A 27,870-nucleotide genomic window follows, 5' to 3' on the forward strand; every position below is an offset into this window, starting at 1 on the left:
GTATTTTCCCAGCCTCACTAGCTGCTGCCTGTCTGTCAGGAAGCTGTTGATCCACTGACAGACGGAGGTGGGAACAGAGAGTTAGTTTGGGCAGGAGGAGGTTTGGGATGATAGTGTTAAAGGCCAAGCTGAAGTCCTCACAGTGTCTGTGGGATGCTTTGCATTAACAAATGGAGATTACATTGAAATAACATGAGTCTAAATCTAATGCATCCTGAGAGTGTTGATTTGGTCCAGAAACAGTATAAATTCTATCTAATTTAACCTTAAATGATATTGAAAATATGTCCACTGACCACTTTTGAACTAGTTTTTAATCTTGTACGGAGGATCCATGAATGTCTATTTCGGACGCACGGAACACATCATAAAAACTTTGATTCTGGCTCCTCAGTGGACGTCCTTTCAACGTCTGCAAAGACGTGCACTGGACGTAACTTTGCCCAGTGGGTTAAGGATCTTATTTATTCCTTAATGAAATCCTTTTTAGAAAACTTGGATAATAATACATTTTAAAAACAATGAATTTGGTAACATTTGTGAGAAAGAGCTTAGTATTACAGAAATGACTGACAATATTAAGAAAGTCAATGACAACAAATCTCCTGATAATGATGGTCTTATGAATGAATTTTTATTTTTTAACTTTCAGAGATGTGCTTTCCTCTTTTGTTTTAGCTGTGTTTAATGAATCTATAAAGACCCTCCGTCTCTCAGAGAGGGCTAATTACTCTAATCCTGCTGCTAAATGAGGATAGCTACTGTATCTCTAACTTTATTACTGATGCAGTGTTTTCTCTTGTTGTTTCCAGCAGGCTATATTAGGGTTGGATCAGTCTCAGTCTGCTTTCATGAAAGAGAAACATATATGTAATAATATTCGTCTTATTCTTGATTTTATTGATTACAACAACCTAATCAAATATAACAACCTTAATAAAGCGTTGGATTCAGTGGAACACAGATTCATGTTGGCAACATTAGAACATAATACATTTGGAAATATCAAACGTTTGGAAACATGATTCACAAAAGATTCGAATAAGACGTAACGAAGCCCTTTATTTACTGAATTCACGTGACTTTGGCAGTTTGGAAACAAATGATTCACACGCGTTTCGAAGCGTCAGCGCATGCGCACTTTCACTCTAGGGCTGCTGCCGTCCTTTGGGTCAAAACCGAAAGTAAACTCGGCGAGGAGAATCCAAAATAAGAAGACGACTTGTGAAGACTTGCCATAAACATCACATTCCAGTAAGTTCATTTATCGTCTTCTGATATCATGTTCTTCATGTTAAATACGGAATCGTGCAGTATTTAAAGTTAAAGTATGTGCTCGTATCAAATCCCGTAATGTGCAAAGGTCAACGCATATTTGAAGAAACAAATACGTATTTTGCACTGTTTATAATACTAATCGCAATTCTAATTAAATCTATTTTATAGGAAGTATTAGAGAAGATTAGACATCATTTGAGCATGATTGCATTTTGGCGTCTTTGTTTCCATAGCGACGAGTCTCCAGCTCGCGCGCCAGTAGGCTCTTCATGTATCACACCCGTGCTTCTGAAGGTACAGGCCTACTGTTCATCAGAATATTTCATACGTTATCAGAGCTTAGTTGACATAATTATTATATTTTAGACATTATTAGACAGATTAATTAATAGATTATAGGCATATCTTATGTTAGACCCTATTTACTAATTTATCATTTATATTAATCGTAAATATTTACATAATAAATAATCGTCATTTTAAAAAGTTTTAAAAAATGCTAAATTAAATTTTTTCTTAAAGAAAAAAGAAAAGAAAATCCATCTCACTGCAGAACTGTCAAAAAAGACTTTTGAAAAAGACAAAAAAGACAGTTTTGAATAAGTGTTTATTTTAATGTTCATTTATATTGATTTTTGTTAATTCAGGATACATTTATTTACAGTTGTAGTTATTTTGTTGTTTTTGTCATTTTAGTTTGAGTTATTTTAGTACTTCGACTTAAATGAAAACGAGAAACATCATGATGAACTGGCTAAAACTAAATAAGTTTTAGTTTTCTATTTTAATTTACATTAAAATTTATTTCAAATAATGAAGTTTAATTAAATTTCAGCTAATGATAATTTCTCTGGTTTACAGAAGGAATGCATCATGCTCACATCACTCTTGAGATGAATGTATTTAATCACTAACATCTACAGAACATAGGCCTGTACAGAGATGTAAACAATGAAATATGAAATAGATCTCTTCTGTAGGTGATTCTCAGACGTTCAGGTTCAGTGATAGTTTGATTCTGACAGGACTACAAGTGACCCGTGCTGGAAAAATGAGTCTGAATGTGCACGGGCTACATTACAGACAAAAACAGAGAAAACAAGGCAAATTTGGTCGCATTTCAGATTTTCACAAAATTTAGTTCGATGAATAGTTTAGATGATGTTTTTGCCGTTGAGAGATAATGGGAGGGAGCAGTGCTGTCCAGGGAGGTAGTGAAACAGCCAGGGATTTTTTGGGCTGTGTTGATTATTCTTTGGAGGGCTTTCTTGTCAGCTCTTTTGTCTTAGAGGTGTTCGTGGACAAGTTATTTACAGAGCCAATAGGCTTACCAGAAGGTCAAGAGTGATAATTGATGAAAAGGATCTTACTGGTGCTGACTGACACATCCAAAGCACACGCACAAACACACATGTTTCAGACAGATACACATTCATAGAATTACATCATTTGAGAAAACATAATCTGTTATGCCTGAAGTGAATGTTTGGGGAACTGTTGGGGAAAAACATCAGATGTGTAACGTTATATTAGGTCCGTGCAGTACAGAAGGTCTATATATATAGACCGTCTGAATGAGGACTCAGTGGAAGAAGGGCTTGCAGTGCCTCCAGAGGCGGCCGACGAAGCAGATGACCCTGTGTTTTTCTGTGAACACATGGCTTGTGTTGTGTTTGTTTGGTGCCATGTGCTCTCTCCTGTCTATTTCTGACCACTTCAGGCCATTCTTCCTGCTACTTGAGTCCTCTACTCATCTCTCCACACGCACCGTGACAGTTAGTTGATGTGTGTCAGTGAGGTCACGTTCCAGCAGCAGAAACACAGATGCTGAAGTCAGATATGTTCAGTAAGACACAAGAGCATCAGTGAGCTCAGATACTGACGATGCTCATGAGGATCACTCTTCAGATCTTCTGCACTGCAGTCAGTAAAGCAGCACTTTATGATTCAGAAGAACAAACATTCTCTTCAGTCTCATTGTGTGTGTAGCGTTCAGATTTCACTGGAATAATAATCACAATATTATGTGTCATGTGTTCTCTTATGTTTCCATATGCAGGTGTGAAGTCAGTTTGTCATTATGGAGAACAGAGAGAGCAGAGAGAGATCTTCATCTCCTGATCTTCCTCTTAACCTCAGTGCTGATCCAGTGACCTCTGACCCCAGGTGAGATATAATCCAGTGTTAAGGTCAGTTCATGCTGTACTAATAAACACTGACCAGCGTGAACAATCACTGGATCACACTTCATCATTTCTCAGACGCTCCAGAAGTGAACAAGTGCTGCTTCAACATGTACAATCAGAGAAAACACACACTGAGAACAGATTCAGACAGAAGTCACACACTGATCCACAAACTGATCAAGAGTCTGTTTCCACTGTTAGTGAACCACACACTGACTCACTGTTACAGCTGCAGCTGACCAGCATTTACAGAATGGATTCATCTGTTGATTATTTCTTTGACTCATCAGTTGAAAATTATAGAAAGTAATTAATTTTAATCATTATTTTAAAAATATTCTTCCTTATCCTGCCCAGTGTTTTCAGTGTAGGATATGCTATACATTATGTGAAAGAAAGGTTAAAGGGTTAGTTCACCCAAAAATGAAAATTGCCCCATGATTTAGTCATCCTCAAGCTATTCTACACTGTAAAAAAAAATTGCTGTAAAATTTACAGTAACTTACTGGAAATTTTGGTTGCCAACGAACCTGTAAATTTACAAAGGTACTGTAAATAAATTATTACAATTTTACTGTAAATATAAAGCAAACTGTTTTTTACAGCTATCACTGTAAATTAAATGTTTATAAATATGAGTGAAATTGTAAGAGCAACTGAAAAACCATAAATCTATACATACATTTTACAGTAAATTAGAACATTTGTTGTGAAATTCAATTCACTAAATTAACTACAATTGAGATTTTTCACTGCTGATAGTGTGTAAATGTAATGACCCAGAACTCGACATGGGATCCATATGCAGGCTTTATTGCAGAGACTCGTAGTCATACAGGCAATGGTCAATACCAGCAATATCAACAACGTAGGAAGAACAGAGAATCAAAATCCAGTAACAAGCAAGGGTCGGTAGGTAGGCAGCAAAGGTACGGAAATGATATCAAACAGGATCGGCAACAGGAAATCAAACACGGGTAATAACACTCAGAAATGACAGACACAGCAAATCAAGACTTCGCGTTGATCTCCTGTGATAGTCCAGCTTTTATACACAAGTCCTGATGATGAGCACCTGTGACGGTGATCAGAGTCCAAGGACGGGGCTTGTGGGAAATGTAGTGTAGTCAGTGTAAATGAATGAGTGGATGCGTGTGTGTCAGTATTCAGGTGAGGGTGCCCTCTGCTGGCCAGCAGAGGGAATAATGGGGTTCGTCTCCGTGACAGTAAACATGTGGTTAACTCATTTCATATGAGTCCACTGAGAATATAAAACTGCATAATATAACACAGCGTACATAATATAATATATTGTTTAATCAGATCTTGAGAGATTTAATCTATTTTGTTTCAGTTGATTTCATCTTCGTCTGTGTCTGAAGTCAGTTGTAGTTCTTATGTTTCTCTTTCATTCAGTGATTCTGTTTGTTAACAGCAGCTGTTCATCACTAAAGCACAATCATCACTTAATAATTCACATAACTATTTATAAGGAGAGTAAATATTTAGCTGAACTGTATTAATGTGTTTTTGCTCAAGAGAGATCTGTTAATGTAGTTTTGTGGTTCACCATTGTGCTGGAGAGTAGAGTCTGTGCTTCAGTCAATGATGAGACACAAACACTGATGTTCTGCTGCTTTATTTAAAGACAGTAACTGGTGTTGATACAGAGATGATCTCTTTGCAGCGATTTGAGTTAAAGTTATGTTTTTAGTTACTTTACTATTACACATTGAATGTTTGCAGTTTTATAGTATGAAATATTCCTTCTCCGTGGACTCAAATTAAATAAGTAAACCAAATGTTAACACACTATTACAGCAGTGATACATTTCAATTGTAGTTATTTTAGTGAATTGAATTTCACAACAAATTATTATTGTAGGTGCACAGTAAAAAAAATCTGTAGAATTTTCAGGATTTTACTGGCAAAAAAGTTGCCAATAAAATCCTGTAAAAATCATGCTAATTGCTGTAAAATAGATTACAGTATAATACTGCAAAGCAAATAACAGTTAATTGCTGTATGTGAAATGGACACTGTAAAAATGTGCTGTTAAATAACAGTAATCTACTGGCAGCAGAGTTTCCAGTAATGAACTGTTAATTTAAAGCCCTCTACCCTTAATTCACAGCTCTTCATTGTTCATATTCATACGGTGATAGCAATGTGAACTTACTTAATTTGAGTCCACTGAGAATTTTATTTAAGTATAAAACAGCAAACACTCAATGTGTGACAGCGAAATAACTCAACCATGACTTTAACTCAAATCATTGCAGTTCACTGTTAACTATAGCACACATGCATATGATGAAGTAACAAAAAGATCCTCATTGTATCAGCAGCTCCACAGTTAGTACCTTTAAAGCAACAGTGTTGGCTCATCATTGAGTGAAGCACAGGCTCTACTCTCCAGCACAATGGTGAACCACAAAACTACATTAAACTAACAGATCTCTCTTGAGCAAAAACACATTAATACAGTTGAGTTAAATATTTACTCTTCTTATCAGTTCATGACTTTGCATAACTTTTTTTCAACATAGTTGCCAATAAATAACCGTTTGTCTACTGTTATTGTAAATGAATTATAGTTGATAACTGTTAAATTATATTTCATGCTGTTTTACATCTTTAACCCTTTAAACCCCACAGCAAATATATAAATGCTATTTTAAATTAAAATAGCATTTATATAAATTAAAGCAATACTTTCTCATACTCTGATGATATGAAATAATCAAATTTTCAAAAATTATTTAATTCATAATTAATTCTTCTATCTGAAGACCTGATCCTCCCACTGTGGATAATAAACCCAATTCATTTACTAAAAGTAGTGGGTTGTTCATCTGTTAGCCTAAAGATCAGCTTAATTTAGCAAATTTACAGTTACAGGCGAGTTACAGGCTAATGTTTTTTTCCTTCTTCTGTGCTTTTTAATGAAGGCTTTGTAAAACAGTGTTTTTAGCTTTTTAAACAACATACTCCGTCCTACACCAACTACGCATATTTCCTATCATGTAGAGCTGAAACAACTAATCGATTTAATCGATTAAAATCGATTATTAAAATAGTTGTCAACTAATTTAGTAATCGATTCGTTGCTAAATAATTTTTATTTGCCGTAAGCGGCTCATTTTGTGCATATTTTAAATCTGCGGTGACCAAAGTGTGGCAGTAATGAGCCACCGGAGGTTTTACTCAGCCAGTACAGCAGCAGAAGCAGCGAATAGCCAAGAGCTGGCCTCGTTTTATGTCACGTGCTTCCCGCACAGCGTCTCTGTCTGCAGCATTCAGCGTGATGGGTGAGGCAGGCGGCAGTGGAGTAAGCTCGAGAAAGAAAAAGAAAAAAGCGGAAGATAAAACTAATCGGACGAAGTCATCCAAAATGTGGGAGCAAAAAGAGAGCAAGACTAACTGTTAAGCCCTGAACATTTGGACATGTTGACCTTTTTGCACTGCAATGCAAAGTTTTTCTCAAATAATGAGTGAATAGTGTTCTGCATCATTCCCCACAGGTAGTCGAATTCCTGTCAGTTCAGGCATAAGCTGTTTTGTTAACATTTTATCGCTTTATTACATTTTTGAGTTTTGCACTGTTAAAAGGACCACTACATATTTAAATCCGATGAAAATCACAGTGTGCAGACTTTTATTTGTGCAGATTCTGCAGTACAATGTTGTTTGCAAATGTTTAGTCGTAAAAGCTGATAACATTGCTTTTTAACAATTAACATTTAAAGCTTTGTCGTTTACCAGTTCATAATTCAGTCTTGCAGCCTAATTATGACTGACTGAGAGAGGTTAATGTTTAAATGTATTTGAAATGCACTTTTTTCTAAGCATTCACTGCTCTCTTTCACACAGCTGTTTTTTTGTGTGTGTCCAATTTTTTTTCTGGACAACCTTCTGATGGATTTTACTTTAAATTTTACTTTAAAATGTGAGTTCCATTCAGGTTTCATGCCATTGGCACTTTGTTCGAAGGATTGTTTACAATTTCACAGCATAAGCTATAAAGCTGTTTCCCAGGTATAAGCTGTGTGTTTACAGGAAAAAAATAATAAAATGCAATTTACTGCAATATTATTGTTTTATTCTTATTCTTCGTGAAAATATGTTCTGAAAGATTCCTTAATAAGCTTTGTTCGGGATGTTAAACTACTATAGGAGCCCTAACGACTGCCATGGTGAAAACATTATTTGAAATCTCCTTGTGAAATTTGCTAGAGTATGTATGGGTCAGTGTTTTGATTGCAGAAGAGTTCGACAAAGGATAACTAACACATAATAAAAACACAACTCCAGGTATGTTTTTGATGAGGATATGACAATGCAAAATGGTTAAAATCTCTAAAAAGTCTATGTTGAATGATAAAGACCCTTTGTTAATAACTTACTTGGGGGAAAAAAATGGGCAAAACTAAAATATAAGTACATAAACCGATTCATCGATTAATCGTAAAAATACGTCGACTCCCCGATTAATCGATTATCAAAATAATCGTTAGTTGCAGCCCTACTATCATGTAATTAAACCAATCACCAATCAGACCAAATCAGAGTAGGTATGGGTCGGGGCGACACGTGCACCCCCACCTCCATCTGCATTGTGCAGCCGGGTGCTTCTCGAAGGAAAGAGAAACAAAAGAACTACAACTGACTTCAGCCACAGCCTTCGATGAAATCAACTGAAATAAAATACATTAAATCTCTCAAGATCTGATTAAAAACAGCAAAGTCCCCACACTGCTCAGTGTTCATGTGTCTCCACACTACAGAGTGTTAAAGTAGCACTGAAGCAGTGCTGGAGTTAAGAAGATAATTATGTGCTGATTGAGCATTAGTGATGAACAGCTGCTGTTAACAAACAGAATCACTGAAGAAAAGAGAAACACAAGAACTACAACTGACTTCAGACACTGCCTTAGATGAAATAAACCTAAAATAAAATACATTAAATCTCTCAAGATCTGATTAAACAACCCCACAAACAGCATCACCAGCTTCACATTAATAACCAGACTGACTTTATTTCTGTCAGACGTCTACAGAAGATCTGATTGAGAATTAACAGAGATTTAGAGATTATATCATTTCATTTGAAATCACCATCACGAAGTACAGTGTGTCCTTTTGTTGGGCTCTTGACCCTTGATGTTTTGGTGGTAATGTTATGTTGGTTGTTTTAATTTTTTATTTCTATTTATTTATTTATTTATTTTTTAAAGGCTGTCTGGCTGAAACATGAAAATTATAATATGTAAAACTTTCAAAACAAAATTATTTAATTTTACATGTTTACATTCAAGTAATAACTGCTGTTAGTGATAAGGCTGGGTGCATATTTAATGGCAAAAACATTTGAGCAGACAGTAATTGATCAGACAAGTGTCCCTCATTCAGAAGATGAATCTCTGTCATCAGCTGTGTTTCAGCCAAGCCCAGGCTCGGTTCTACAGGGCTTCAAACCATAGCAAAAGCTCCCTCACGTGAAGCTGTAATAATAGCATACTGGAGAAAGAGATCTGGTAAACTATCACCTGAACATCTACAAGCTCTGGTTCATCAGACTACTCCTATATAAATGAGAGAGAGAGAGAGAGAGAGAGAGAGAGAGAGAGAGAGAGAGAGAGATTCATAACCAACTACTCTATATTAAGATATATTTTTTTAATCTATTTTTATATTTTATCACTTCCGTTCAATTAAATACTGCAGGTTCAGTGGAAAGAAAAGTATATGCTAGTCATTCGAAGTTTAAAGAATTTGAAGAATCTGTGAACTAGAAGATATTATACTGTTAAAGGATAAATTCACTCCCAGAATAAAAATGTCCTGATATTATACTCACCCTCATGTCACCCAAGATGTTCATGTCTTTCTTTTGAAGGTCCAAATCACAGTTTCAGTGCAGCTTCAAAGAGCTCTACACGATCCCAGCCGAGAAATAACATCTTATCTAGTGAAACTATCAGTCATTTAAAAAAATAATAAAAAATAAAATAAAACTGTATATACTTTTTAACCACAAATGCTTGTCTTGCAATTACGGAGCCCCGCACATGACATGCAAGAAAAAAGAAATAAATTGTGCACACGATTTACTACTTCGTTCCCTCAATGTACTAAAACGTGCACACGATTACTATTGCGTTCCCTCGATTTTTACTAGAAAATCGAGGGAACGCAATAGTAAATTATCTACACAACTCAAAAATAATCATGTGCACGTTTTAGTACATTGAGGGAACGAATTAGTAAATCGTGTGCACGATTTAGCCTACTATTTTTTTCCTGCATGCCATGTTGGGTGGCTCCGTAGCAACAGCTCAACTGCATGCATCACATAATCAAGCATACGTGATGTAAGCAGAAGTACTGACCCAGTGTTTACAATGTGAACGTGCAAATAAAGTTAAACGCCCTTTACAAAAAAGGTAAAAGAATGATCTTATCTGATGACATCTCTATTGATTTAGTTATTAATTTATACATCCTTTATTTGTAGATATTTTTTTATCTGTTCTTCTTGTGATATTTCAGCAGAGCAGATGGAGAGAGAAGCATCTCTGGAGGAGCCTCCTCTGTCTTCCTTCTGAACAACACGAGTGTTACAGTGTCTCTGAATAAACATGATCAAGCAGTGATTGATGAACTACAGAGAGTCAAAGAGCAGCACAAAACCAGCATGAAGAACAAGTATGAGAGATTATTTGAGAGACTGAAACTCCAGGAGAATGAAAGCCTCCTAAACAGGATCTACACACAGCTCTACATCATAGAGGGAGAGAGAGAAGGAGTGAATGAAGAACATGAGGTTTTACAGATGGAGAAAACAGCCAGAACAAAACACTCACAAGACACTCCAATCGACTGCAATGACATCTTTAAAGCCTCCGCTGAACCAGGATGTGAAGAGAAAGAGCAGATCAAGACTGTTCTTACTAAAGGCATCGCTGGAATCGGAAAAAAAAAAACCGTCTCTGTGCAGAAGTTCGTTCTGGACTGGGCCGAGGGAAAAGCCAATCAGGATGTAGATTTCATGTTTGTGCTTCCATTTCGAGAGCTAAACTTGATCCGAGATCATCAGTACAGTCTTCACAGCCTTCTGCTGGACTTTCATCCTGAACTTCAAGATCTGGACTCACAGATTTATGAGGAGTGTAAAGTTGTGTTCATCTTTGATGGTCTGGATGAAAGCAGAATCACACTGATGTTTTCAGATGATCAGAAAGTTTGTGATGTCACTGAGACTTCATCAGTGGCTGTGTTGATGTCAAAGCTCATGAAAAGAGACCTGCTTCCCTCTGCTCTCATCTGGATCACCTCCAGACCAGCAGCAGCCAATCAGATCCCCTCCAAATACATCAAACGTCTGACAGAAATTCAGGGATTCACTGAGCCTCAGAAGGAGGAATATTTCAGGAAGAGAATCAGTGATGAGCATCAAGCCAGCAGAATCATCTCACACATCAGAAGAGCAAGAAGCCTCCACATCATGTGCCACATCCCCGTCTTCTGCTGGATCTCATCCACTGTGCTTCAGAAGCTCCTGGAAGAAGATCTGAGTGCAGAAATCCCTCAAACTCTGACTGAAATGTACATCCACTTCCTGCTGATTCAGATCAACATGAGGAAGCAGAAGTATGAAGAGAGAGATCCAGAGAAACTCCTGCAGTCCAACAGAGAAGTGATTGTGAAACTTGCTGAAGTGGCTTTCAAACAACTGATGAAGGGCAATGTGATGTTCTATGAGGAGGACCTGATTGAGAGCGGCATATATGTCACTGACGCCTCAGTGTATTCTGGGATTTGCACTGAGATCTTTAAGGAGGAATCTGTGATTCATCAGAGGAAAGTCTACAGCTTCATTCATCTGAGCGTTCAGGAGTTTCTTGCTGCTTTCTATCTGCTTTACTGCTATTTAATAAAGAACATGGAGCCACTGCATGAATTCAGATTTTACAGATCGATTTCTAAAGTCTCTCTGTATGATCTGCTAACATCAGCAGTATATAAATCCCGTTACAGTAAGAATGGGCAGCTGAATCTGTTCCTGCGGTTCCTGCTGGGCGTCTCTCTGGAGTCCAATCAGAGACTCTTACAGGATCTACTGACACACACAGAGAACAACTCAGAGGACATGAAGAGAACCACAGAGTATATTAAAGAGAAGATCAAAGATTCACATGATTATTATCTTCTCTCAGCTGGTGAATCCATCAATCTGTTCCTCTGTCTGCTGGAAGTGAAAGATCAGACTCTGTTCAGAGATATTCAGGAGTTTGTGAAATCAGACAAACACTCAGAGAAACTCTCTCCTGCTCAGTGCTCAACAATGTCCTACATGCTTCAGATGTCAGAGGAGACACTGAATGAACTGAACACCATGAAATACAACACATCAGACGAGGGGAGAAGAAGACTGATAGCAGCTGTGATCAACTGCAGAAAAGCTCTGTGAGTGTTTCATCATTAACTAAAGTATCATATTTAATAATGAATCTGACTCCTTTAAAATAAATGCACCTGAATGAGAGATTTTCTCCTGAATAACAGGCCAGAATTTTAAAGGATTTACGACAGGTGTTTTCAAGTAGATAGTGGAGTAAAATGTCTGTTAGCGCTACAGTAAGATAAAATAATGATATAAATTACTGGTAATATTAATAGGAATATTTATAAATTATTCATCATAAATGCTTAATGTTCCAGCTGTTTGACTGCTGTTACAGTGAACTATTAAAGTGAAGGCAGTGCTTGAAGTGTGCTTACTCTTTACTGTACAGCACTAGCCAGTATTTTAGATTATTATATATTTAAAGAGATCTGCATTATGCCATAAAACATCACCCCAAATAAAACAATAGAAAAGGTGGATTACTGTGAATGGGAATATTATGAGAGATATAGGTCTAGTTCCCTATCTGTTGGTCACTACGAGTTATGTTGTGATCGACATTATGGGGATTCACTTGGGAGCCCCAATCATCTCTGACTTTAAGAGAAAACGCCAATGAAATTTGTCTAGTGGATTTTGCATACCTGAGCCACCCCCAATGCCTACGGGTATAAATAGGCGACAGGTGCATCCACTCTTCAGATTTTTGCTTCGGAGCCGAGTGGATGAAGGGTGCTATTCTCCACAAAGCCTTTCTTCTCTTGACTGGTAGCTCTTGGTTGGCGGTACGGTGCGAACAGTCGTCAGCGATTCCCCTGGGCACTTCAATCTAAAAGAGCAGTTTTCCTAAACATGGTCATTTTAAAGATGCCGATCCCTCCGTGTCCTCTTGGGTGCGGTCGTTACCTGTCTTCTGAGGATGGACACGATTGTTGTCTTCAGTGTCTGAGCATACAACATGCTGAAGCTGCATTAATGGATGACTCAAGCACTTATCTCGCCTCTCTTTTATAAAGAGAATGGCACCCTCTGCCGCCACTCGTCCTGGTCTCTCTGGCCTGAGCAGAGGACTGCCGGCTGGTGCGTTTTACTCGGTGCACCCCTGGAAGATCAGATGTCGATAGAAGCATCGGGGGATGGGCTAGAGTCCTCTGAGGATGAAGATTCGATGGGGCTGCCCCCCCTCAGGTGTTGTCTCCTCCGCTGAATCGGACCCAGAGCTGACGGCCATGCTTGCCTGGGCAGCCGTGAGTATCGGGCTGGAGTATCGGGCAAAATGTCACCACCTGGAGGAATTGTCCGTGCCTCCTGTCCAATGTTGGTAAGCTGACAACCTCTCTCATGGCCAAGGCTTACAGTGCTGTGGGGCAGGCCGCCTCTGCCCTGCATGCCATCTTGCAAGATCACCAGGCCAAGGCACTCAAAGCAATGCACAAGGGTAATTCCGAACCGAGGTTGATGCAGGAGCTGTGCTCGTCAACTGACTTCAAGGTTGGGCTGTTCAGCGACCTTGTCGAGGACTTTGCCCAGCAGTTCTCGGCAGTAAAGAAGCAGACAGAGGCCATCCAGCACATCCTGCCCTGGCATGGCTCCGCCGCGGGCCATGCCTCAGCCTGCTTGTCGCCGTGGGCGCCCCCCTGCATCCTCCAGAGCCACTCCGTCCTGTGCTGAAGCTACATCGAGGCCAGTGCGTCGAGCCTCTCGCAGGAGTGCACCGCCCCCCCATGTCCCAGCCAGCCACAAAGTCATCGAAGAAGTCGATGAAGTGGCCCTGACATGGGCAACCCGGAGATGTGGGAGGCTGCTCTTTCTCAGGAGACAGTGGAGACAGCACCGCTCCTTCCCCCAGTGAAGGGACAGGTAGGGAATCCTCCGTTTTCGTTTGTTTCTGTTCCGCTCTTTCATTTTCAAAGAAAGAGCAATTTCTGGGCTGACAGTGAGCAACGCCCTGCTTCCTCACTCTCGCCCACGAGGCCCCCCTTTGCCAGCAGCCAAGAAGCTGTGGTTAGGAGTAGGGGTTGCATAGACTAATCAACTAGTCGACTTGTCGACTTCAGTGCTCTGCCATGACACTTTAATCTTGACGTCGACTAGTCGCTGGTCCTATAGAGGGCGCAACAGGATAATAAATCTTTGAAGGACTTACACATTTACGGTCCGTTTCCAAACAGTTAAAATAACAAATAAATGTATACTCTGAAAGCTCCATAAGACGAGTGATTACATTACTGGATGCTCAAAATTGAACGGGAGAATGCAAATTCTAAACAGCTTATCATACAGGTAAGTTATTCACCGTTCTAATCTAATGCACTTCTGCACTGTAACGCACACACATAGGCTACAGACAGTTGCTCGTATGTCATGCGCAGATTGCATGCACACAGAATCATTCAGCAAGGAAATGTACTGTCAATGCTGTTCTGTGATTTCTCAATAAAATAGCTTAGAAACTGAAAAGTTCAAGCATATATTTCCTAATAACCAAATCCCACAGAGTCACTACTACTAGAGAGATGCTGCTATGTAGGATTAATTCACACATGCAATCGCTCTCACTAATACATTCATATAAATGTAATCTTTTCTGTGCTACTTTATCTATATCTAATTAGAACGAGCAGAAATCTGTGAGAAAATAAAATGACCCAAAGGCAAAATAACTGTAAAAATGAGCTGTTATAGGTGCAATAGCCAATTTGGGCAGCGCTGTGTCATATGCCATAGCTGTGCACAAAGGGTTTGTCACATCCCTATACCTATCAAAACATAAAATAAAACATCAAAGAATAAAAAAATTCAAAAACACAAACAAGTTTATAAATAAAACTTTAAAAAATCAGAAGTCATTCCCTAGTTGGGAGATGTGTTGCCTCTCCATGCAGCTCTGGCCAGTCCCTCCGGGGACATGTGGAGTTCTGCTGTGATCATCCAGCTCGACTCCCCTCTGCTGCACTACCGCGGGAGCATCGGTTGTTCCTTTGGTGCCACTCGTAAGGAGTTTGGGGGGATTGCTTGAACTGCCCAACCTGTCCCGCTGGCTTATTCACACAATCCGACTCGGCTATGTGATTCAGTTTGCCAGGCAACCTCCCAGGTTCAGTGGCGTTCTTGAGACTTTGTGGCAGTCCGAGACACACCTGTCTTGCATGAGGAGATTGCTGTCCTCCTGGCAAAGGATACCAATTGAGCCGGTCCTCCCTCCAGCCGAGATGAGGCAAGGGGTTTTACAGCCCTTACTTCATCGTACCCAAAAAAGGAGGTGGACTCCTGCCAATCCTGGATCTGTGAGTCTTGAATCCGGACATTTACAAGCTTACGTTCAAATGTTGACGCAGAAGCACATAATCAGATGCATCCAGCCCCAGGATTGGTTTGAGGGGTCGTCCTGAAGGATGCCTACTTTCATGTTTTGATTCTCCCTTGACACAGGCCGTTTTTGCATTCGAGGGTCGTGCGTGGCAGTACAGGGTCCTCCCCTTCAGGCTGCCCCTGTCCCCCCGCGTCTTTACGAAGGTGCCTTGTGTTCAGGCAGGCCTACTCTCACGTTGTCCTGATACCCCTGGATATGTGCCCATGGTTCCCATCACTCCCTTCTGAGATCAGGTGGTGAACCTGCAAGCACTGCCCTCGGAGGAGGTAGATCCAGCCCTTGCGCTGCTGTGTCCCGTAAGAGCACTGCGCATATATGTGGACCGCACCCGGAGCTTTCGAAGCTCTGAGCAGCTCTTTGTCTGCTATGGGGGTTAGCAGAAAGGGAAGGCTGTCTCCAAACAGAGGTTGGCTCACTGGATAGTGGATGCCATCGCCTGGGCATGCCATTCCTTCAACACTATTACTGCAAAAGATGTAGTGCTGCGAGATCCAGTGAGAAGCATTTGAATTCGCCGCACAATGACAAGGTTACTGCGAGATTTACTGAGAATCTTTCAAATTCTGCACAGAAATCTCTGTCATGAACAGCGCTGACATACATCAGGAAACCAGAAGCGGTAATGCTAACTGTAACCATGGGGTTGTGGTAGAAATAATCGAATGTATTACATCATTAATTTCACGGTTTGTACAACCTTTTGAGAGAGAAATTCAAGCACTTTTCAGTGACTTTCAAGCATTTCACACAGCTATTTCCAGCAAGAAGTAATAAAAGTCACAAACTTTTCTTCAATTTGCTACTAAATCACAAATAATCACTGAAGTTGGTCAGTTCCGTATGCTAGAAGAATAATGGTAAATTTAATAAGAGTGGAATCTATACAAATTTTTTGATTAAATGATCTTTATTTTGAATCTGTCACGATCGTCAGCTGGAGTGCCCATGAACTCCAGTAGAGGGCACTTCACTCAAATCTCAAATCATATATATATATGTGTTTGTGTGTGTGTGTGTGTGTTTCCAAACATATCCCAACTCTTTATTGTGTTAAAACTAAAGGGGTCATGAATTGAGAAATCAAATTCTCCTTGATCTTTCGACATATAAGAGGTCATTGTACTATTTAAAAAAATCTTTTAAGTTTCAGAACTCAAAATGTTCTCATTAGTCTAAAAACAGCTTTTATTGAAACCAAGATTCTAAAATGACTTTTGGAATTTGTGGAATTTGTCACATTATGATGTCATAGTGCGATGAAAGCTTGATTCTGCAGAAGATGATCAACGACTACTTCAACATCACTGCCTCTTTAGCAGTGGAGAAACACAGTCTCAAAAAACTTAGCTACATTTTGATAAATTTACATATTCATAGCTGAAGAAACAGTCAGGAGCTCTTCTTATTGTGATTCAGTGTTCAGATCATGTCATCCCATGTTCCTGAGCAACCCTCTTTACGTCTTTATGATTATTATTTATCTGTTCTAGATTTTCTGGCTGTAATCTCACTGCTCAGTGTTGTGAGAGTTTGTCATCAGCTCTACAATCCTCAAACTGTGTCCTGAGAGAGCTGGATCTGAGTAACAATGACCTGCAGGACTCTGGTGTAAAGTTTATTTCTGATGGACTGAAGAGTCGAAACTGTCAGCTGCAGATACTGAGGTATTTAAGAAACATATTAGCAGTGGCGGGGCTCGTGGGGTTTTAATCGAGGCACACTAATTGTATTGGTTTGGGGATCACTGCCAATTATTATTATTATTTGCTTAAACACTTTAAAATGACTTTTTGGTTGCTTTTAGTCAGAAACGTAAAGAAAACAACACACATACAGCAAAACAATATAATATCACTTACCTGGCCTATCACTTCAAGCAAACATCCATCCCTTCTTTTTACCAATGGAGGTATGAAAGCTCAGCTCTCCCCGGCCTCCCCCTCCCCTTCTCGATCACCTAGCAGTTGTAATTACATCAACAGATTTGGCACATTCGCCATAGAAAAGCAGTGCTTTCCAACTTCGTTAACATGTTATGGTATAACAACTGTGAAATTACAAACAAAAAATACACATTCTGAGACATGAACTGAAATTAATTGTGAATTTTATTAACATTAAATCATCCTCCTCTCATTTTTAACCTCAAAATTTTGGGGAAGCTGTGCCTCCCCTGCCTCCCCCGACAAGCCGCCACTGCATATAAGAGATCATTTACAGTCAACTGATCGCAATGTTGATGATTGTCTGTAGATGATCTGACTGTGTATGTGTAGATGATGTGACTGTGTGTGTGGATGATCTGACTTTTGGTGTGTGTTTGTAGATGATCTGATTGTGTGTGTGTGTGAGTGTGTTTAGATGATCTGACTGTTTAGGTGTATGTGTTCTTCTCTCTTTCAGTCTTGCTGGCTGTAATCTCACTGTTCAGTGTTGTGAGAGTTTGTCATCAGCTCTACAATCCTCAAACTGTGTCCTGAGAGAGCTGGCTCTGAGTAACAATGACCTTCAGGACTCTGGTGTAAAGATTATTTCTGATGGACTGAAGAGTGCAAACTATCAGCTGCAGATACTGAGGTATGAAGAACATATAAGAGATGATGTGGGATCTATATAAATGATCGATGGTGTCATCAGTATAAAGTGAATGGGAGGATTTGTGACACAGATGTGGAGATTTTGTATTTGACTCTGAGACAGTTCTACCTGCTCAGGGAATTTAATGTGTTCTGGTGGTGGTTTTTTTATCAGGGTTTCCGCGGGGTCTTAAAAAGTCTTAATTTGTACAAGAAAGTCTTAATTATGATTTTAAGAGCTCTTAAATTTGGGTATGGAAAGACCAGAATTAGCATATGGCTGAATGTGATGATAAAACTTCAAAAAAAAGCAATGATTTCATTAAATAAACATGAGTGCTTCAGGTTCAAAGTCCAGTGCTGCTGCTTTGTTGTCTGTCCGAGCTGCAACCTTCTGGCGGGTCTCTATCGTAATACCAACATGGAAGTGACTAAAAAAACTGCAATTCATCGACTGGCTGCTTGAGGCTGGCTGCAAAAGGGAGTCAGTCCCATAGACTCCCCATGTTAAAATGCCCAACTTTACAGCAGAAAAAAATGTGTTTACAGCCTGGTACAAAAAGTGGTTTTGGTATAAATAGCTAATTTTGCCCTTTATGACAACTGAGTGGGGTAGGGTTGTGACGGTGAGGAAATTTTCCCACTGGTTAATCGACATGTGACAACGCCAGTAATACCGGTATCACCGTTGGGGTGGGGTGGGGGCTGTTAGTTCATTTGAGTTTCCCTCTTTTCTTCGCTTTCAAATGGCTTGTAAAATTGCCGTGTGCATTTTTAGACAATTTTTAGAAAAGTATCCAACAATAAAGTGTAATTGAGTTGAATTGAATGTACACAGCAAAATCCCCAGAGTTAAAGAAACTCTGCTCAGAGTGCATATTGTTCCAATCTACAGAGAGTTAAAATAACACTGAAGCAGTGTTGAAGTTAATGAGATAATTAAGAGATTAATTAAGTTCTGATTGAGCATTAGTGATGAACAGCTGCTGTTAACAAGCAGAATTACAGAATGAAAGAGAAACACAAGAACTGCATCTGACTTTAGCCACAGCCTTAGATGAAATCAACTGGGGGGAAAACACACAATGCCACCACAATTGTGGTCAAGGTTTGCTTTAGGTAGTCTCTTGACCCTTTTACTAATTCAAAGTAATTTGCTTCTAAACAATTGCAATATTGTTTCACAGTAAACATTTGTGCACTGCAGAATCAAACTTTGAAGAGGACTAAGTAACAGGTGAGCTTACACTTTCTGCCTATTAACTCATGACAACGTGAACATCATGAAGCAGTCTTTCTTTGGTTTATTGACTGAAACTCAGCGGTTGCCGATCTGCAAAAAAAAAAAAAAAAAAAAAAAAAAGTCCCACTAAACAAATGTCATCTTAATGCTTCAATATTGAAAAACAAAAGGCTTTTAGACATAAACACTTATCATATGATCCTCAACAGTGATGACAATAATTTTTCATACTGCAGTGCATGATGGGAGTTTTTACTATGATGTTACCCAGCATGCATTGCAGCATGAGGGATTTTGTAAATTGTCACCATTGTAGAGATTCATAAGCTGGTTCTTGATGTCTGTGTGTGTCTAAGAGCTGCTGGACTTCAAATGTTTATATGCATCACATATATTTAAAATTCAGTCACTATAACTGTTAGAGCAATACTTTGTTTACATACTGTAGCTTCACAGTGTTGATTATGCAAAACCTTCACACATAAATGTAGAAAATTATTTGATTGTAACCAGCCCAGCTCATGATGACAATCTGGTCTCTCTCTTTTATGACTACAGAGAAACATCTAACACAGGAGTCAAGGGTCAAGAGCCCAACTAAAGCAAACACTGATCTCCATGATGGTGACATTATTTTAACCAATAAAACATCAACAGCTGATCCTCTGTAATTCTCAATAACAGCAGGTGTTCATTACCCATGAACAATCATAATTTAATTAGTCACTTAATTCTCTCATAACTTTAACTCTTTGAGGACCAGAGATATGACTTAAAGCATTGGTCTCAAACTCAATTCCTGGAGGGCCACAGCTCTGCACAGTTTAGCTCCAATCCTAATCAAACACACCTAATCCAGCTAATCAAGGTTTCAGGATTACTAGAAACTCCAAGCAGGTGTGATTTGGAGCTGGTTGGATTTGAGCGATACTCTGCAGAGCTGTGGCCCTCCAGGGATTGAGTTTGAGGACCACTGAGTTAAAGACTTGCTTGTGACTTGAAAGTCCCACCTCTAGACTGAAGTCAGTTGTAGTCCTTGTGTTGCTCTTTTCTTCAGTGATTCCACTTGTTAACAGCAGCTGTTCATCACTAAATGCTCAGTCAGCACTTAATTAATCACTTAATTATCTCATGAAATTTAAGACTGCTTCAGTGTTATTTTAACTCTCTGTAGATTGGGACAATATAAACTTTGAGAAGAGTTTGTTTAACTCTGGAGATTTTGTTGTGTACATTTAGCCAGTTATAATGTTGATGTGTGTTTGTAAATGATCTGACTGTGTATGTGTGTCTGTAGATGATCTAACAGCTGATGTATGTGTTCTGCTCTCTTTCAGTCTTGCTGGCTGTTATCTCACTGTTCAGTGTTGTGAGAGTTTGTCATCAGCTCTACAATCCTCAAACTGTGTCCTGAGAGAGCTGGATCTGAGTAAACAATGACGTGCAGGACTTCTGGTGTAAGGTTTATTTCTGATGGACTGAAGAGTCTAAACTATCAGCTGCAGATACTGAGGTATTAGAACCTAAACGACATATTAAGACATCATTTACAGTCAGCCGGTCACAATGTTGTGTGTGGATGATCTGACTGTGTGTGTGTGTGGTGTGGTGTGTGTGTTAGTTGTGTGTGTGTGTGTGTGTGTGTGTGTGTGTGTAGTTGTACTGCCATTTGTCTCGGATCGGCTATTGGTCAGAGAGTGCTGATCTAAATCCGAGATTTTTTTTTTTTTGATTGTGCGAATTATCCTGTGTTTACTATTTAAGCCATACAATAGCTTAATCAGTGTGAGCTACATACGAATATTTAAGTCCGTTACATTAAGTTAACACAAAACTCTTTTCTCTGCTGTTGTCTCTGCTGACTGTGTGTGTCTGTAGATGATCTGATGTGTGTCTGTAGCTGATCTGACTGTGTGTCTGTGTGTCTGAAGGTTGTCTGGCTGTATGGTGTCAGAGGAAGGCTGTGGTTATTTGTCTTCAGCTCTGCTGAGCTACAATCAACAACTAACAAAACTAGACCAGATCCACAAACACAAACTACAATAACAAAACCATAAACTCCAAAAAAAAAGTAGGTCAAACACTATTTCCCAAAGAATGCTTTGGCCATCCGCGTTCCATACTGACATATGAACGTGTGTGTGAATGATGCAGATCTACATTCATGTGTGCTTGTGTGTTTATAGTTTGGATCATAGGAGCGAGAAGATGATGACAGCAGGACTACGAAAATGTAGGTTCCAGATATCGTCTGTGCCCTAAACAAACATACAGAAACCTGTGCAAAAACACTAGATTTACAGAGAAACATGGTTGTGTTCCAGTTTGTCTTTTTGTTTTAACTAGTTAGCAAAACAGGTCACCACCCTTGGCTCACAAAGATGATTTAACCCCTTAAAATACCGGATGTGTCGGAGCCGACACAATTAATCATGCTGTATTTGTTTATCATAACTCACCACAACCGTTTCTGCACTATGGAAAAAAAAAATCTAATGCGCTCCCGATAGTAGACAACTTGTGCTTTATGACAGTTATACGGCATAATACGGCAATTGCATGCTTTCTATTAGCGAATTTAACAGCGGCTTTTCGAGGAGAGCGGGAAGGACTGATTTGAAGGCGGTGAGATATGGGAGTGCAGCAGGTTTGAGGAGTTGTTGAGATGTGGAAAAATAAAAAAAAATGGAAACCCACTAACATGGACGAAGAAAGTTTTTTAACAATGGAAGAGAGGGAGGCGATTGATTTAATGTTTGATGACACCTGAGAAGAGGCTGAGCATGAACTCTTCGGTCGCCGAAGTCTGTGTATTCAGACGTTGAGGAGGCGTATGCTGCTGTGTCATTTGATCCAGACATGAGTTGGTAAGTGAAGCTCTTAGGTATCTTTCTGATGAATCTGAGAAATGTGACGTTTAAAATAGTCAACCAGACTCTGTGTTTCAGCTTTGAAATTCCCACTGTGTTTTACACACTTATGTTAGTATATGCGCAGTTTATATGCACACTGCGTTATAAAGGCCTATGTTGGATGCACGCATTCACTGTTTGCTCGTGTTCTGTGTGTGCATGTGCATGCATGGATTCTGTGTTGCTATACGTATAACGTGATGCACATCTATGTGTGTGTTTAGGTTTGTGTGTTGTACCTACAGGTGCATCTCAAATTAAAATATCGTGGAAAAGTTCATTATTTTTCAGTAATTCACACTCAAAATTGTGAAAATAAAATCAGTGCACACAGACTGAAGTAGTTTTAAGTCTTTGGTTCTTTTAATTGTGGTGATTTGGCTCACATTTAACAAAAAGACCCCCCAATTCACTATCTCTCAAACAAATTAGAATATGGGGACATGACCAATCAGCTAATCAACTCAAAAATCACCTGCCAAAGGTTTCCTGGAGCCTTCAACAGTTCACTAGGTTACACAATCATGTGGGGGGAAGATCTGGTGATCTGACAGTTGTCCTAGAAGACAATCATTGAATGGCCCCCCCCCCCCCCCCCCTTCACAAGGAGGGCTGTTCACAACATCAAGACCAACGAGAGAATACGCAGCCTTATAAGGATTGTCAAGCACAAAATTGATTCAAGATTATTTTTGATTTGAGTGAACTTCACAAGGATTGAATGGGATGAGGCTGGGATTAAGGCACCCCCCTTCCCAGACCTGTAAGGAATTTGGCGTACAGTTGTCGTATTCCTCTTGTTAAGCCACTCCTGAACCACAGACAACATCAGAGGTGTCTTACCTGGGCTAAGGAGAAGAAAAAAGTCCAAAGTCCTCTTTTCAGATGGAGAGCAAGTTTGTTATTTCATTTGAGGAAACCAAGGTCATAGAGTCTGGCAGGAAGGGTGGAGAAGCTCATAGCCCAAGTTGCTTTGAGTCCAGTGGTTAAGTTTCCACAGGGGGGGTTGCTGTGATGATTTGGTTCGGTACAATGTCATTCTGCTGGTGTTGGCCATTTGTTTTTTGAAAACCAAAGTCACTGCACCAGTTTACCAAGAAATTTTTGGAGCACGTTTCATGCTTCCTTCTGCTGACCCAGCTTTTTGAAGATGCATGATTTAGTATTTTCCAGCAGGATTTGGCACCTGCCCACACTGCCAAAAGCACATAAAAGTTGTGGTTTAAATGAACCATGGTGTTGGGTGTGTGCTGACTGGCCTGAGGCAATCTCACCAGACCTGAGCCCCATAGAGAGAATATGGGGTATTGATCAAGAGTGCAAATTGAAGAATACAACAGGACTCCAAATGAGATGCAGATGAGCTGATTTTGAAGGCCACTGTCAAAGAAAGCCTGGGCTTTACATTGACCACTCTGTGGTTTGGCCAGCAGCAGTTGCTCACATAAATCTAGTCATCACCTCACCATTGTCCACGCCGAACTTGAGGCTTGTTTTGAGAGTAATTAAAGGCATAAAGGTTGATAGTCTCCTACCAAGTATTGAGGTACATGTACAGTTAAATTAACATACTTTCCAGAAGGCCAACAAGTCACTCTAAAATGTTTTTTTATGAAGTATTCTAATGTGTGTTGATAGTCGGATTGGTGGGTTTTTTGTTAAATGTGAGCCAAAAATCATCCAACCAATTAAAAGAACCAAAGACTTAAATTACTTTTTTTATGTCATGTGTGCATTGAATTTATTGAATAACACAAGTTTCACAATTTGAAGTTGAATTACTGAAATAAATTAACTTTCCACAACATTCTAAATTTGAGGATGGTTGTGTGCGTGTGTGCAGTGCGTCTGCGTGCGTGTGGGATGTGTGTAGTCATGTATGTATGTATGTATGTAATGTACACAGCCAAAAAATCCAGAGTGAAAATTAACTCTGCTGGGAGTACATGCGAGACCACACTCAAGAGTGTGAAAGTGTTTAACAATAGGAGTGTGTAAATTAACACTGCACAAGCCCAGAGTTAAAGTTAATGAGATAAATTAAGTGATTGGCCTGAGGATTGACCATTATTGACGAGACCTGATGTTAAGAAGCCGAAATCAAACAAAGACAAAAATAAAAAAAAATTGGATCACCATTATAGGAAGAGTAGTCTAGTGTTTGCGTTTAGTTGGGCCTCATTGACCCTCCTGATCGTTTTTTAATAATTAGATTTGGTTTGGCTGATTATAACTCGTGTGTCTTAGATCCTGGAGGACAAGCAAAAATAAAAACTTTGGGATAAGTGTGATATTACGTTATTGTTTTTACATAATAATGTATTTGTACCTGAATCACCAAAACTTTATTTAAAGCCTGAAAACATTTAATGGACAATTACTGACAGGACAATTCAGGGATAATGAAGTTTAGTTGTCATTTGCCACCAGTGCATCATGGGAGCCATGGATTAATTTGATAGTTGGCCACCCAGAATGCACTGAACACAACGTCTCCTGCACACATGCTTTTTTGATTGTCACCTCGTTGAGGTGCACAGTGGATTCTGATGGTTGCATGTCTGATAATGGATAAGACTCTTTTTGAAAGATTTTTGTGAAAAACAACTTTTAAGAATATCCACAGATGTATCTAAGACTGTGGTAAACCTATGCTGAGAGAGAATCATTCCCGGCCGCAATAATCAAAAACGACAAGGTTTAACTCAGTGGATTCAGGGGATAGGGTGAAAACAATCTTTTTTGTTTGCTGACTTAAATATATTGAGCCGTTCATGTCAAGTTGAGCCCAAACTAATAGCAAACATTGGTCCCCTAGTACATGGGGGTGACATGTAAAATTAGTGATTTTGCGTCTTTGTTTGAGTTTTTCTGATTCTTCGTAACATCATTGGTCTCGTTCCAATAATGGTCTAATCATCAACTTCAATTACATCCAACTTAATTATCCTCATAACCTGTGTAACCTCTTGATTGCATGTTGTGTAATTTAACACTTCATCTAGTTTTAAACACTTTCACACTCTTGTACGTGTTTGTTTCTTCACCCATTGTACTTCCCAGTCTAGACGTTAATGTACTTTACTCTGATTGATTTTGCTGTCTTTTCCTGTAGGTTGCTTTTTCCTTCGTGCGTTGCGCATATTGCTATATGTGTCATAATGTGATCTCGTATTTTTTTGAGGAATCCCCCCGTTGTCAATGTTGTGCATGTGTATATGTTTGTCCGGTACTCTGGGTGATGTGAATGTGTGCATGTTGTATATCGTATGGTCCCTGGTGTATAGTGTAAGTGGTGCCGTGAGGTGTTGCGTTGCGCTGCTGCATGCATCATTCATGGGTATATCTGTATATTTGTGTAACCCCCCGGTGGTGTACGTGCATATATCGTTAGTGTGGGTGCATGGTGTACATGCATTGTCTTTGTGCCTTGACGATTGGATGATGAAGCTTGTTGGTCACTGGCAAATTCCAAGAATCGTGCTTCAGGAAAAATTTGTCCCACACTTCTTGGCCCAGATCCGTCACACCTCATATATTCCAGAAGAGAAAGCAGACCTACTATCTGACTCTATTTTCTTCCGGGTATTACATCAGCCCATGTGCAAGTTTACTAACACTCTTCCAGATTGTTTCTCACCACATTCATGTTGAGTTTTGCACAAACAAAGATTATAGTGTGTACAATTGTGTCATGTAATTGTGTGAATGTGTAATCTGGACTGTTTTATATAGGTGTGTATGTGTGTACGTTGGCAGTATGGGTGTGCAATAGTAGTTTGCATGGCCTGTGTTTAAGCAATCTGGCAGACTTTATTTAATTGTTATTGAATATTATATTATATTATTATTATTTTATTATTTTAGTTTTTTTTTTTACGAACTCTAATATATGGAATAATAATTGCTTTAATAAAAACGAAAAAGTATTTTTTATGTAATATATGTGGAGTTTTAAACCATGCTTCTATTGTTTATTTTTTTTCAGTGTGTACTTCTCCAGTTACCACAGCAGAAAGAAGCTAATGGGCCATCGCCAAATCGGGCTTACAACGCCACCTTAGAGGGGCCGGGTTTGGTTCGTTGTAGCAGGCACTTAGCCATTAGGAGCATTCACATGGCTGTGAAGAGGAATCGCGTAGTCTCTGCCAGTATCACATGATTGGAAGATGGAACCACAGACGGCCGATCCTAATATATGGCCAATATTCCAAGGTTTACTCCTAAAAAAACCCCTGATTGCAGCCTTGACTCAAATTTGGAAAAAAAAGTTCCACTTGATATTTTCAGTCAATATTTTGCGAAGGGGTCAAAAAACATCTTGTGGGGCAAATACAAACAAGAATGCGGTGAGAAAGCTGGAGGAGGAGGTTCTGGTGGAGGAGCAGACAGGAGACCACGGGGGGAGGAGCCAGGGAGGAGACAGGAGGAGCCCAGCAGGACCCGGTCACCCCAAACGCGGCCCCCGTGGAGCCGACAGGCAGGTGATGGAGGGCCTGGGCACAGGCCAAAGAGCAGGGTGCGGGGGGGCCCGGAGGCTAGGTGACCCGGGGGCCCCCGGAGACCAATGCCGTGGGACCCAGGAGGCCAGGGGTGGACCCGGAGCGAAAGAGACTGGGGTGGACCCGAGGGGAAAAAGGAGCCGAAGGACGAGGGAGGGCAAGCCATAAGTGGAGCCCGGGGCCAGGGAGGTGAACCGACCAAGGTGGAGCCAGAGGAAAAAAAGGGAAGCCAGGCGGGCTGTGGACTCCCGGGCCCCCGAGGGAGGGAGGGAGCTAGGAGCCATGGGGGCGAGGGCCCGGGGTTGGGGGTAGCCAGGCCTAAAAGGGCTGGAGGCAGATCAGGGGCTCCGGAGAAGGTGACTCGTGGTGATGGATATTAGCTGTTTTAGTGAGAAAAAAGCCCATGGCTGGCTGATTTTGTTCAAATGACTTTCTTCCATTTTTTTTAAATTTTTGCCAAAGGCTCTGTAAAACTAATTTAATGTGTTGTTCAAAGAATAGTAAAGGGTTTAAAAAAAAAAACTATACGAATTCAAAAAATGTTGACAATCAAAAAAAAATGCCATGATGAAATGCATGCTGGGAAACCCCATAGAAAAAAATCCAAATCAGCACCGAGAAAATTATTGTCCCACTTTTGAGGTTTTAAAAAGGTTTCATGTTAAAGCAGCGATACTTTTTTTTTTAATTTTTTTTTGTTCATAGACACATTAAATGGCATTTTTAATAGGTTTTTTTGCATTTTCTACAGATTTAAATGCATTTAAAAAACCCAAAGAGGAGCCCACTTTATGATGTTTACTTTCATGTGTTATTGGAAATCCATTACTCTGACTTAAAGTTTTTGAATCAGCAATGCAAATGTTTGCTGAAAAATTGCAATTGCTTAAAACAAACTATTGACCCCTTTTTAATAATCAAGAGAAAAATTTAAAGCAACCTTTGGGGGCATCTTGTGTAGGTTTAAAAAAAAGGGGGTTTGTGGCTGAAGTAGCTGTAGTTCGTGTTTCCTTTTTTTACGGGTTTTTGTTTTAAACAGCAGAGTTCATCATAAGTGCAATCTCTTTAATTAATATTTAATTTTCTTTAACTTTAACCTTGGAGGTTTTGGGATTAATTTGAGATTTTTTTGGACTTGAAAGAATGATTTGGGTTTTCCCCCCGGGTTTAAAAAACACTTGCTGAGTTCATGGGTGGAAAAAAACATAGGGCGGGACTTTTTTCGCCCCCGGGACTTTATCCCTCTGCCAAACCCCCCCAAAAAACCAGCATTTTTTTAGAGTGTATAGGCCTGGGCCTAACACGTGGTCATGAATCTTTTGGAATTTGGGGCTAGCCACCAAAAAGACTTTAAACTGGACCTTACTGGCCATCTTTTTTTTGACTACA

General features: G+C 39.7%; 1 protein-coding gene across 4 annotated transcripts; it reads left to right on the top strand.

Annotated features, from left to right (window-relative positions):
- Window positions 1-1,101: 1,101 nt before the first annotated feature.
- On the top strand, window positions 1,102-11,938 carry LOC122136009 (protein NLRC3-like). 4 transcript variants are annotated; one of them, XM_042717493.1, is made up of 4 exons: window positions 1,102-1,254; window positions 1,512-1,572; window positions 3,338-3,444; window positions 10,021-11,938. In XM_042717493.1, exons 3-4 carry the CDS (start codon window positions 3,359-3,361, stop codon window positions 11,936-11,938), a joined length of 2,004 nt encoding a protein of 667 aa, XP_042573427.1. In that variant the 5' UTR covers window positions 1,102-1,254; window positions 1,512-1,572; window positions 3,338-3,358. The 4 variants fall into 4 exon arrangements, with proteins under 4 accessions (XP_042573427.1, XP_042573426.1, XP_042573425.1 ...); XM_042717491.1 differs by having other exon boundaries at window positions 1,104-1,254; window positions 10,018-11,938; XM_042717492.1 differs by lacking the exon at window positions 1,512-1,572 and having other exon boundaries at window positions 1,103-1,254.
- Window positions 11,939-27,870: the final 15,932 nt, after the last annotated feature.

Source organism: Cyprinus carpio, chromosome B1 (assembly GCF_018340385.1).
Source record: "Cyprinus carpio isolate SPL01 chromosome B1, ASM1834038v1, whole genome shotgun sequence".
Taxonomy (NCBI): Eukaryota; Metazoa; Chordata; class Actinopteri; order Cypriniformes; family Cyprinidae; genus Cyprinus; species Cyprinus carpio.